This window comes from Ceratosolen solmsi, unplaced genomic scaffold (assembly GCF_000503995.2).
Source record: "Ceratosolen solmsi marchali unplaced genomic scaffold, CerSol_1.0 scaffold48, whole genome shotgun sequence".
NCBI lineage: Eukaryota > Metazoa > Arthropoda > Insecta > Hymenoptera > Agaonidae > Ceratosolen > Ceratosolen solmsi.
Genome location: NW_011948440.1, coordinates 1,140,143 through 1,154,435, shown reverse-complemented (window position 1 = coordinate 1,154,435; position 14,293 = coordinate 1,140,143). Strand labels below are relative to the sequence as shown.

General features: G+C 33.4%; 1 protein-coding gene across 2 annotated transcripts; it reads left to right on the top strand.

Moving 5' to 3' along the window:
* The first annotated feature begins 1,594 nt into the window (after positions 1–1,594).
* LOC105365600 (uncharacterized) lies at positions 1,595–10,841 on the top strand. 2 transcript variants are annotated; one of them, XM_011503810.1, is made up of 2 exons: positions 1,595–2,038; positions 7,134–10,841. In XM_011503810.1, the coding sequence occupies exon 2, from the start codon at positions 7,172–7,174 to the stop codon at positions 10,817–10,819; it is 3,648 nt and encodes a 1,215-aa protein (XP_011502112.1). In that variant the 5' UTR covers positions 1,595–2,038; positions 7,134–7,171; the 3' UTR covers positions 10,820–10,841. The 2 variants fall into 2 exon arrangements, with proteins under 2 accessions (XP_011502112.1, XP_011502113.1); XM_011503811.1 differs by lacking the exon at positions 1,595–2,038 and adding an exon at positions 3,956–4,075.
* Positions 10,842–14,293: the final 3,452 nt, after the last annotated feature.

The window sequence follows — 14,293 nt, the reverse complement described above, 5'->3', positions numbered from 1 at the left end:
TCTTCGTTTTAATTATCAATAAAGATAAATAATATATATATATATATATATATATATATATATATTATTTTATTTATTTCTTAATAAATTCTTAAATACTTGTATTTACTATATTATAGATGCATAACACATCCGTTGCTATGATATTTAATGCTATTAATTCTAAATTTAGAATACAGAAAATAAAAGCATTTGAAAGTTCATTTATTGATTTTATTTTAAACTAATGTGGAATTATTATCTGGAATAAGGAGTCTAACGACTCGCGTGTGATGTGTCCTCTCAAAAGCGCACCACCATTCAACCAAAAAGTATGCCTCGAAAAATCAATAGTATTATTAAGCTTTTGGATTGTCATCGTATTATGAAAGAGCTTGATTGACTGGCCGCTAAAATGGAAAAGTCTCCCGGGTTAATGGCGGCAATGAGCTCACGAGGCCGCTTCGTCCGATTCCCGATATCAGTTTAGCTCACGAACAAAGCAAATCGGGATAATCGAGAGGCAGATAAGCATCTAATTGTCGGGTGCAAAAGATATGCGCGCGCGCGCGCGTCGCTCGCTCGCGCGAAAACAAGCGCCGGGGCGCATGCGCGGGCTTGCGAGCCGCCCGCAACAGCAGCGACCCGAAGACAGAGGCACCGCGAGCCGGTAACAAGGTTGCCGCCGAGAGACTCGCGCACACCGGAGGTGCCGCGTGCGCGCCTTCCTCCTCCTCCTCCTCCTCCTTATCCCCTTTATTCCCCTCCTTCATCTCCTTATCATTATCATCATCGTTGTCGTGGTCGTCTTCTACATCGTCGTCGTCGTCGTCGTGGTCGTCGTCTACGTCGTCGTCGTCGTCGTCTACGTCGTCGTCGTCGTCGTCTACGTCGTCGTCGTCGTCGTCTACGTCGTCGTCGTCGTCGTCTACGTCGTCGTCGTCGTCGTCTACGTCGTCGTCGTCGTCGTCTACGTCGTCGTCGTCGTCGTCTACGTCGTCGTCGTCGTCGTCTACGTCGTCGTCGTCGTCGTCTACGTCGTCGTCGTCGTCGTCTACGTCGTCGTCGTCGTCGTCTACGTCGTCGTCGTCGTCGTCTACGTCGTCGTCGTCGTCGTCTACGTCGTCGTCGTCGTCGTCTACGTCGTCGTCGTCGTCGTCTACGTCGTCGTCGTCGTCGTCTACGTCGTCGTCGTCGTCGTCTACGTCGTCGTCGTCGTCGTCTACGTCGTCGTCGTCGTCGTCTACGTCGTCGTCGTCGTCGTCTACGTCGTCGTCGTCGTCGTCTACGTCGTCGTCGTCGTCGTCTACGTCGTCGTCGTCGTCGTCTACGTCGTCGTCGTCGTCGTCTACGTCGTCGTCGTCGTCGTCTACGTCGTCGTCGTCGTCGTCGTCTTCGTCGTCGTCATCGTCATTGTCGTCATTGTTGTCATCATTATTCTCCACCTCTACCTTCTTCGCCTTCTCCTCGTCATCATCAATATCATCCTCCTTGTCCTCCTCTAGCTCCTCCACCACCTCCCACTCCTACTTCTCCTCCTCCTCCTCTTTTTCCTCCTCCTCTTTTTCCTCCTCCTTCTTCTCCTCCTCCTCCTCCACCTCATCCTCCTCCACCTCTTGCCGAGCGGCCCCCGCCCAGCGGCTGGCTGCGCGCGTGTGCGTGTGCGCGCATTCACAGCTGTTGCCTGGAGCAGGTACGAGCGACCGCTCGGCGAAAAAGGAAGCGAGCTGGGACGAGGAAGAGGATCTCGGAGGATCTTGGAGGTTTGGTGGGTTCGGAGGCTCGGAGGAGGCCCCGAAGGTGGGCGCGCCCGTGTGCCTTCACCTTTTCGGCGCTCGATCTAACGGCATCGTCTGACTCACCTCGGCTGTGTTTGCTTGTGTGCGCGCGCGTCCATGTCGGCGGCTCTCGGCCCGCCACAAACACATGGGCGTCGCTCGCGCCACCAAGAGCGAGAGACTTTGAGAAAGAGAGATAAAGAGCTGAGCCGGAGAAGTACATGGCAACAGGAAGATACTGCACACCTCTAATATGGAGAGTTCTTTTTGATTTACACGAGGTATGCCATTCTCTCTATCTATCTCTTCTCTCCGTCTCTTTCGCTCTCTCATTCTCTCTCTCGCTCTCTCTCTCTCTCTTGTTCTCTCCCTGTCACTTTAATTATCATCTCTCCCTCTACTTCTCTCTCTCGTTCTCTGGCTCTCCCTCTCTCCCTCTCTCCCCCTCTCTCTCGCTCTCTCTCGCTCTCTGACTCTCCCTCTCTCGCTCTCTGACTCTCCCTCTCTCCCTCTCTCCCTCTCTCTCCCTCTCTCTCTCTCTCTCTCCCTCTCTCCCCCCCCCTCTCTCTCTCTCTCACTCTCTCTCACTCTCTATCTATCTATCTTTATGTATGTATATATTTTTCTGCGCGCGCGCAAGCTTATTTCATTATTTATTGTTTATCGCTTGTTTTTTTTGTATTTACATTGCATTTCTTTCTCTTGCCTACTTGCCTTTTTCACGCCAGAGAGAAAGAAGGAACAAGTGATGTAATTGGAAAGAGGGTGATATCGTTTTTATAAAATGTATACTTTTTTCACATATCGGCTGATAGTAAACACGCGCGCTATATTTAGAAACAAAGAAGGCAATCACATGCATCCCATTGTGTGATTTGTTAAATGTTAAATGTAAAATATCGAGTTGACTGCATAACTAGTGTATTTATTTTTATATTTTATTTTTTTTAATTTAAATCGCAACCTCGTCACTGCTTTCATTTGTTGATATAAGACCAATGAAATTCGCTGTCTTCTTGCTTATGTCAAAACAACAACAACAACAACAACAACAACAACGACAACGACAAAACAAAAAAAAAACAAAAAAAATAGCGCAATATTCAACGATAAATCCATTAAGAAGTGAAAATTAAATAAATAAATTTTATTATTGAACAAAAGATTATGATTGTGCTTATTTTATTCAATATTTATTTAAAATTTTAGAATTTTTTTTATCCAAATAGATTTATTGTAAAGTAATTTATAAATAATAATGTCGAAATTAATTATGGCATTTTTCGAGAAAGCGCGAATGGTTTACATTTAATATTATCTGAAAAGAATGATAAACCGAACACTAACAAATTGTATATGCGTTAATCTAATATTTGCCGGGAAAATAATAATTGCTGTTATACATTTACTTTTATTATCTTCTTCACGAAGACTTCAATTTTTGTTTTATTAGTATTATTTTTATTATTATTTTTATTATTATTATTATTGTTGTTGTTGTTATTATTGTTATTGTTATTATTATTATTATTATTATTATTATTATTATTATCATTATTATTATTGTTGTTATATTAAAGTCCCAGTACGTTAGAAATAATATTTTAATTATTTCCCATTTATGATAATACAATAGAATATTAATTTCATTAGTTACACATTATAATACTATTTAGATAAGTATAATATTTACTTTAAAAGACTTCATAAATATTTACAAAAATTAATTTATCATCCAATTCGTTTAATCAGCGAGCATAAAGCTATTAGTCATGAAAATGAACCAAAGATTTGTTCATCGGATGGCAAACGAGCCAAGCCACTCAAATATATATTATAATGTATATTATATTTATATTTTAGTTAAAATTATCAACAATTGTCGATGTGAGTTTGCATTTGTATCTTAGGCATTAAGTATACGGAGAGGATATTTATGAATTTATTACAATGATAGAGAGGACGACTATAACTTTTATAGTATTAATTGTTCCAACAAATCTTAATTACTATTATTGCAAACATTTTGCCAAAAGTATTAATGAAACATCCTCTGACCCATCAAATTGCACAGTATTGTCTCTTGTAAATTATTTTATCTCTGAGCAATTTAGATCGTGATATAAAAATTTTTTTGCAAAACTTTCAGGTCACCTTTCTTGTGAAACTTGTTGTGATGAAGTACTCGATAGTCTCCTAAATAATCGAGTATAATAATAAGCGAGGGTAATTCGCCAGTGCGTCCCATACATCACAAGTTTAATTCTCTTCCGCATCTACTCCCAGAAAATAAGATGAAGAGTTTGTGCACGCATAATGTAATAGATATATCATTAAATTCTACAATGACGTTTGACAGAAATTCAACTCGCGATAATCCGAATCTTTTCTTATTCAGCATTTTCATCATTTATTAAACTTTCTCATACGCTAAATTTAAATCAAATTTAGTTTACCCCTTTTGTTTTTTAATACATATATATATATATATATATATATATATATATATATATAAATATCTACATTAACATTTGCATAATTCGCGAAGTTACTTACAAAATCATTATCTCGACAATTTTATTTATTAATTATTATTATTATTATATCATCGTAGTCATCGTCGTCGTCATCGTCATCATCATTACATATCGTTAATGACTATATTTTGAATAAATTAATATGAACAGTTTAATGAATATGGGGAATATTTATAAACAAAACTTTGCTTAAATTTTCTAAAGGTTGATAACCTTGAAGCATAACGTGTAACTGTGTATACGAGCATCGCGTGTTAAATCATCGTCGCACATCTCTTGTTTTTAAATTTGCATTATAAAAATACACGACGTGTGATTGAAAATATAACCGTAATATGCGGGAAGAATTAATATATAAAAAAGACACTGGCGCTGTCTCAGCTATGTTCTAATAAATCCTATTTCTATATCCGGTATTGGGAATTCATATTTATTTATATTTATACGAAGTGCAATAATATTGTTGGCAACAATTTCCTGCCGAACAATATATAAACGATAAAGTCGTGAGCAAAAGTTGATTCAACGGCTTAGCCAATGTTGGTCTTCTACATTGAGAAAATCACTTTTTGGCGAAGTTGGATTCCCCGCATTCCTGTTCTGCACACGATCCAAGTTCATTAATACTCGATTAGAAATAACTGTTGCTCGCTCGCTCCGACTGGGGTTCCGGGGGCAGGGGGAGGGCGGAGCCACCGAGGGAGGTGGTCGGGTGGGTACGGGGGTGGCGCGGGGATTACCGTGTTTTCGTCGTGGCTCGGTCGGTCCTGGCTCGGCCCGGCCTCCGGCACGAAGTGTAACGCACTTTTCGCCTGGCCATCATGTGACGTGCCTGACGTGGCTATCTCAGGTCTGAGTAAAGGCCAAGTGACATGCGTGTACGTAAACACACCGAGTATGGCTGCCACGGGAAGTTCTTACGTATAGTGTGCATTTAAGATATAAATTTGATTCCGATAACATTTCCCGCCGAGCTTTAATACTTCACTGTATTTAATGCAATGCGTTTGTCTGTATTGGGATATTAAAGTATTGGCTGGAACACGAGAGGCAATTACGATATTCTGTACAATAGGTTTATTGTCGGGGGCCTAGTTGTCGGCTTATCGAAAGTGCTTTGATTTCCGTTTGGATTTCACTAATCGTAAAGACATTCGTCGGGCTTGCGAATTAATATATTTAAGAATGGCATGCCGATATGCGAATCGCCGATCGCCGCGGCGCCATGCGCATACAAAGAAGCCAGATGATTTTGAAATTTGGAAATAAACACTCGAGGAGCATATGCTGTTGTATCAAAATAGCCAATTTGGCCACTCATATATAGACGACATTTATTTAAATCAAGAGATAATATGTATTAATGATTTATACTTAGTGCTTATTACATATGAAGTGAAGCGCGAATTTTTTTATCTGACAAGGTACGCGACGCAAAATGATCGTATAAGATACATTAGATCGTTACACTAATTCATGAGAATATATAGGTTGTAGATAATCAATAACCTTCTATGACTTTAGAATAATAAATAGGATAAATTTCAAAATTTTAAAGGAATTACTCTATATTTGTAAATTATAAATAGCTCAAAATCAAGTGAGTTTTGGGCGATTCAAACAATACTTCTTCATTTGTCTATAATTACAATTAATTATTGATATTTGAAAAGAAATTAATAAGGAACATGCCTGTTTAATAATTATAACTCAGGTGGTTAATTTTTTCTATTGCCTGATAAAGTATTTTGTTTATAATATAATTTACGAAAAATATTCCGTTAATTGAAGAAATATTATTTTTATGGGAATTGTAGTTGTCTTTAATGAATTGCCTAGATATTATTAGGCAAAGTAATATAAGCTTTATAATTGTAACTTGAGAGTCTTCCAACAGTGTCCCGTACAAAAAATTAGCATTAAAACGTTCTTTCAGTATTATGAAAATCATTAGAAATATATTTCGCTTTCAATTTTCTTGTATATTACATTAATTTATATTTCATTTTCCCTCCTATTTTATTATGTCGTAGTTAATTACATAAAACTGAATTGTTCACAATATATGTCAATTATAGTTTTGCTATATCGTATAAATAAAAGGTATATTATATAAATAATATGAAATAAAGATGTATTATATAATATAAAAAGGTTTATAAATCTTAAAAATTTGGCAGTTGTATAGAATAGTTTTTGATGATATTTTTAATGTAAAATTTATATTGAACATTAAGAAAATTTTTTAGAATACATAGTTAATTCTATTCATTACAAATTTTAATAATAAAGAACAACAGTAGAGAATATTAATTATTCCTGCGATGATACTAGAAAGAAAAAATATATTTATTAGCCAACAATGAATTGGCAAAGAATTATCGCTTATATCGTAAACTAAGATAATTTATAATTACAAAATTATTTGTCGGATTAATCATATATATATATATATATATATACATAATATAGAGTATTAAATTAAATAAAATTGTCGTAATAATTATTTGTTAAAAATAATTTCTTGTCCGCCTTTGTATTAATTACATATATATTTTATAAATATAATTCATTAGACTTTTTTATTAGCACTTTTCTATTTATTGCTTTTTACGTTTTGTAATGATCTCAGACGATTTATAGCTTTTACTCGTATAATTAAGGAATTCATTGCTGCTAATTTTCATCGAAAGTAGCCTATGCATTAAATATTATAAATAATTGTAATTAAAGGGCAAAAAAATATTATCGGTATCCTAAATATCGATATCCTTGCTTTGTATATTCCCGAAGAATAAAACAAAATTATTGTAATTTTAACTGAATTTACTCGTTGCAGGTGAACCATTAAACCGTTGCAAAGCCAAAGATAACAAAATGGAGGTATCGCCTTACTTGTTGGCAATACAATCGCTCGATGGGCAAAATCCAGGTGACAAATACAAGGAATTGCACTCAATCGTCGCACAAATAATAAAAGATGACAAGGAGAGAGAGGAATTTATCAGCACGGGTTTAACTCAGCGCGTACAACCTGCTATGCTGCCTCATTTACGCATTCTCGTGGGCAACAAATTAAAATTAAATAATGCTGTGATAGAAGCTTTAAAGTCGGATGACGCGATGATCATTAGGCAAGCTCTGAATGCCAAGTGGTTCTACAGTAGTTCTAATGATATTATTCACGTGGATTATTTTGTGTCTAATGTCATACCATATATATCTCTACGTACGCGCCTTGAGCTTGTCAAGACGCTCGCTCATTGCCTCGTCGGCGACTCGAAAAAGGCCGACGATTTTTTCGGCAGCTTCGCCGATTTATTCGGCGTGGATCAAGCTCTACCTCTCCTCGTAGCTTGTAGCGAAAACTACATTTACAGCGTGGTTTTGGAGCGGCGAATAACACTGCCGTCGAGAATACTTGGCATACTGTATCGTAAATATCCGCAATTAGTCATACGCTACCTTCAGCTAGGCAATGAACGCAATGAGGCGAACAAAAGTGACAGAAAAATTCATAAAATCTCACTGGCAAACTATAGCAGCTTCCTGCCAATGCTTGTAAAACATCATACGCAGGAGTTCGTCGAATTGTTCGAGAGCTCACCTAATTATTCGAAAAGCATGAAATTAGGAAGCACGAGGGCTGAATTCTTCTTGAGGAATGCCACGGATGTGCTTATTAAAAAGCCGCGAATATTTTTAAATCTTTTGCCGCTTAAGCTCGTGAGCAATAAGCTGAGTACGCAACAATTCGAGACTATGTTTGAAAATTTATTTCTGAAAGATGTCAAAGACTTCGCAATCGAGCAGATGATCAGTTATTTGCAGTACTACCCGCAAGAAAAGAAATTTAGTTTACTTACGAGTAAATATAAGCTCTTGTATGGGGAAAATATACTCGAAAATTACAATACGTTTGCATGCGAGAACTTTTATAAATTACTTCCCACCCACATAAAAGAAGAATATGGAAAAAGAAAGCTTGAGTCTTATGTAGGCCAACGGCAGTACCATAATTATATATTTTGCTTACCGCCTATAGAGTCGTTAAGAATGCTGAAAGAGAGAATAAAAATACCCTCGGACATATCGAGATCCGAGTGGATTCGTCAAATGATTAAATCCTGTGCCATTTACGACAGCAAGGAGGATCTCCTCGACGTACTCAATTATTATTACACCCATCACATGAACGAGCAGGCTTACGTATTACACGAAGTTCTCGATAGTTTAACAGATGCATTCGACATAAAGTCATTGAGCAAAGTGCATTGGCAAGTGCTCAAACAAATTATACGAGTAGCCTATACTAAAGGTGATCTTTTTGCAACATCATCATATCAGTATGCCAAATTCTTCAAAGGTGCTTTACATTACTTTCTCAAGCAGCATAAGCTAGACACATTGTTAGAAAATAACGAGTTTTTAGATTTACTTGTTAAGATAATTGTGGAGTGTTATGTCGAGCATGATATGAAGTGGAATTTCATAACGGATTGTCCGGAATTCGAAAGAGTTTGTTTGCAGAAATTTTTATTAACTATACCGGATAAGTATCCCGAGACATTTAAAATTTGGTCTAATAACAAAATCAAGTTGAACGTAACGTCGTATCTTATTAAATCGATGCACGATTTTAATGTGAGGAGGCATTATTTCACCGAATCCAATAGGAGGTACAATACCGGAACGATGGACTTCAATAATAAAGAGAACAAGCGATCGAAGTTCACGATTAAGGACTATCCGTGGTTAATCAATTTTTCAGCCGATTTGATTAAGACTGGAGCGTGCAACAGAATAGGCTTTAAGCAATTTAGAAAAATTTTACGCACTCACGATTTGGAATTTTATCAAAAATTAATCGACGACGATCCAAATTTAATAAACGATGTCGAGTCTTCCGATGCAATTGTGGCATTGAAACGCGATCAGAAAAGAATTCTTAATAAGTGGAATCTATACATGGAGGCGTGCAAAGAGAAATTGCAAACGGGCAATAGATTTGCCAAGTGCTTTGTGTTGGCGATCAGGTGGTACCAGGAAATACCCGTTAAATTTATGAAACAGTGCTTCCTCGAGCTCGAAAGTCAAAATAGCATATTAATATTAGGAATATTGTTAGAGGGCGAAGCATTTGGCAAAGTCATCGAACCTTATCTTCCAACGGATAAGAAAATAAACATTGAATGCAAGGATGCTAAGAATAGATATAATATCATATCATCCCTGACCAAAGCAATAAACTTTTCCAACCCACCCGTTCCATTCGATGTTATAGCTTCGTTTTGCCAAGGGGATTACGTAGCACTGGCCACGAATACCTTAACCAACGTAGCTCAACGCCTGCCAATCGACAAGGTTCTAGCATACGCAAATCAACTTATAGATAAACCTATTTCCGTAAAGAAGCTTGGAATACGTATGGTTTTTCAAGTAGCAACAAATAGTGAGTTACGAGAATTTTTAATGCGGATGTGGACGGACGAGAAGAATCTATCAATACGGGAATTAGTGGCGATTAAGATATATGATACATTCAAGAAATCCCCGAGTGATGAGACTTGGAGGCTGCTTAAGGCTTGCTTCGATGGAATTACGAGCGACGACGAGACAATTTTACAAAACTTTTCGAATCTTGAAGATGTCGATATGAATTTCATGGCAATGCACATTAAAGAATTTATCAATAAAGTTGACTCGTTTATCGATGACGCTCTAGACGAGCAGAAAAAGCAGAAATGGATGTGCTTCCTGGTCAGTAAAATTGACGAGAGCATAATGCAATGGCTGTCGGAGGAATTAATAACCGATATTATTCAAAGAAATTTCTTCAGCTATTCCATAATATTTACGGTGAAAATTTATTTGCTCTCCGACATGGATAGGTTCGAGCAAAGATTGAAAATAATTATGGACATTTTGCGCAATGAATTTGAGAAATTCAATATATCCAGTCGAAAGTCATCTAGATATTATCCAGCCAATTATCATATTAATACTTTCTTTTCGTTAATGTTTAAACAATTATTGGATAAGGGGAATAATGAAATGAGTGCTCGTGTAATCGACGATGCTTTGAAATTATTCTCAACAATATTGCATCCGTGTCAGGATGCCCAGACTTTTATAGCTCTAAGCATGTATAAAAATTATTATGAAGCTGAGACACCAAAAGAATTTGGAATTAAATTTGGAAGGAGCATCGTGGGTCTAGTGAACGAGTTCAAAAGTGATATCATAGTGAGCGATATTGTAAAAATAATGAATGAATTTTTAAATCACGCGAATGTTTACAAGTGCGTTAAAAAGTTGGACTTGAAGCTAATAATAATTAAAGGTTTGATGGAGAGTGACGAACGTTATGGTACACTAGTTGGTATAAAGTTGATAGATTATTATGAGATAAGTCACTATAATAACAGCTACGACGAATTAATGAAGATCTGGAAAGGTATTGATAACATCACGGTGAAAGCTGTTTTGAACAATATTATGAATAAAAAGGTGTATTTTTCATAAAATTAATATAAACAAAATAAGTACTACCTCAAACTGATGAATAATAAATAGTAAAAGCCTGGTTTTCACAAGAGGACACCAAAATTGAAATAATAATAATAAATGTACAAAAAATGTTTCATCTTATGTTTAGATTTTTCTACTATTATTATAATAAATCTTGCAATAAAAGCATTTTTTTTTTTCTGTGACTGTTGACTCTTGATTATTTCATACAAAATCATATAACATTTTACGTTTCATTTCATCATTTTTTATTTGATTTTTTGTAGATTTTTTTTTTTTTTTTTTTTTTTTTTTTTATTTTTTTTTTTTTTTTTTTTTTTTTTTATACACAACTATAAGGTTGGTAGTATGCATTATCTGACGTATGCACTCGGGGTACATAATTACAGTTTTAGGCACATAATATATATATATATATATATATATATATATATACCATACAACAGGAACATGCAGAATACAATGTATTAAAATATATTAAATAGTATTTTTTGGAGCAGTGTGAGGAGTTTAACATAATTTCATCACTGTTACGATTGTTATTAATATGTCGCTATTATTACAAATTAAAACAATCTGCATTGAATAATGCATTTACAGAACATGACAATGGAATGAATAAATGTGTACAAAGTCATCGTACTAAAACATATATTTTACATAAAACAAAGTAAAAAAAACAACAAACAAACAAACAAACAAACAAACAAGAAAAATATAAATTTGTCGAACTTATATTATTTATTAGTCTTAAGCATTTAATATTATAATGTTATTATTTACGAACGAACACATGACATACAATACAATACAACAGTTTTAGACTGTATATAAATATGTTTACGCATAAATCTCTTAACTTATTTGCAAATTATATGATTCATGACGTAATTTAATTTTACTAAGGCCTTAATTTTTAAATGCACTTATTATAGGCGATTTTAGTCAAGGCATTCTAGTTACTATCAATTATTTATTTTAAAGCATTGGAGCGTTTGTATTATTTTTATTTGGCAGCTTTTTTTGTATATATATATATATATATATATATATATACGATACGCTCAAAACTATTATTAGTCTTGATGACATAATAAGCATATATATTGTATTATTCAATATATTGTAATTGGTATTGTCAAATGTTATTTAAGATTAATTACTTTTATATATTGTACTATTCACTTTCATAGATTGCTTAGTATTTGGTTTCCATTATAATTCGATTATAATATAAGCACATGATTGATTATTCATTATTTTCAGTGATTCAATTCTATCGCAATTGCAATTGTTGAAAATAAACGATATTTTATTATAAAATTTTTTTTTATTACTGTTAATAATTAAATATTAATTTATCTAGAAAAAATTAAACCGAAAGTCGGCATATTATTTCTTTATCGGTATATTGTGCATGTGTTAGTATATAAACACATTTTACTTATTAAATTTAATTTTGCATTTAATAAAATTGTAACTTGCTATGATTGATAAACATGTATACAATTACAATTTCTTTTTTCTTTTTTTTATAAATTTATCTTTAAAATATCGTTTACAAAATATGCAGATTATTGAAATTAAATACAATTTCACGATTGTCAATATACTTTGAGTAAGTAAATAAACAAAAGCTTAAATATATTTCCATTCCTTATTAAACTAAACATAGTAAATAGGATAATTGATTTAATTAGATTATTGTAATTCGAAAGTAGTAGAGAATTATGAATAATTTAGAAGCTTAGGTGAGTATTTGATATTTTCGTTCACGAATCCGCTGAGAAAACTTGTCATGTCTATTTATAAATCCTTTAAAATATTTATAATTCTAAACAATATTTCTAAAAATAATTGATATAAAAATTTCTCTCATTTATTTATAAGATTCATTAAAATATTGAAATTTAAATGTAAATATACGAATGGAACTTTGAATATAATTACGTGAATTTGTACATAATCAGAATAACAAAATGAAGAGGCATATAAAAAATAAATTTCTTGAAAAATATATCATTAATTTCACGCACATCGAATGTTAAAGCGCGAGACCTTTATCGTCCAAGTGAATGATAAATTTTATTATTTAAAAGATATTTGACACACTGAATAGTCATTAATAGTCTGATTGACTAATTATTCGTGTATAAAACTATATTGTCAGATACGTTCACTGACAATGAGTATAAAATGTTTATTGACTTGAATTATGATTATAGCATTATTAGCAGCTCAGCTTATTTTCTATACAATATTACTTAATGGACACAATTTATTATTATTATTATTATTATCATCATCATCATCATCATCGTCGTCGTCATCATCATCATCATCATCATCATCATCATCATCATCATCTTCTTCTTCTTCTTCTTCTTCATCATCATCGTCATCGTCATCATCATCATCATCATCATAGTCGTGATTACTATTAGTATATTCTTTTACATAATAAAATAAGTCGTTTTTAATATAAATACTTCAGTCAATTTTTATAAAGCTAAAAAAGTTTTAAATATTTCAAAACTTTTTTCATCTTTTAACAGTGATTTATCACTAAATTAAGTTATTAATACTAATTATAGATTGAAAAAAAAATTTCTTTTATGAAATGATATGGTTTATATTATTTGATATTAAGTAATAACCTCTAAAAATCGACATATATTCTACTTATTTTAAATAAATTAAATTTTTTATTTACTTTTAAAATAAAGAAACTTAATTAACAAAATAAAATTCATCAAACTTAAAAAGGATTGCTCTCTCATGTATATATATATATATATATATATATATATATATATATATATATATATATATATATATTGATCTTTTAAAATTCCGAAAAAATATTAATTCACACGATAGATTATTGTGTATTTATCCTTTAATCGGTGTTAAAAAAAAAAAAAAATCTTCAGCTTCATTAACTTTAAAAATTAAATTATTTTTGTCACTATAATGTCCATATATGTTGTATTCATAAATTAGAAGAATAAATATATTTCTAATTATGCCTTAAAAATATTTTGAATTGGAAATTCATATGTAATAGTATTTGATACTATTTTCTCCTTTTAAAATAGATCAAGCAAACTGCTTGTCGAACGATTGTACAAGTATCCCAGAATTAAAAAAAGAACATAATTTCTCCATTATAAGTTTAAAGCGTTTGATAAATATTTAAAGCTTCGTACAAAATCATACCAATCATCCGTGGCAACAGTCAACTAATTTATTGCTCTTACAAAAGGCGCCAGCTAACATTATAATAATAATCGTGCTTGTACGATGAACAATTCTATATAGAATCAATTGTAATAGATATTATAAATAACTTTATAAGTGTATGAAAATCTAATGAAAACCTTAAATAATTTTTTTAAAACTTACAATTTTTTCATATTTCCATTACTTGCTACAGTGGCTACATCTTATGACTAATTATTCGTTGTA

Coding starts and splice junctions, on each gene's coding strand:
- LOC105365600 (XM_011503810.1), top strand. CDS start 7,172: ATGGAGGTATCGCCTTACTTGTTGGCAATACAATCGCTCGATGGGCAA.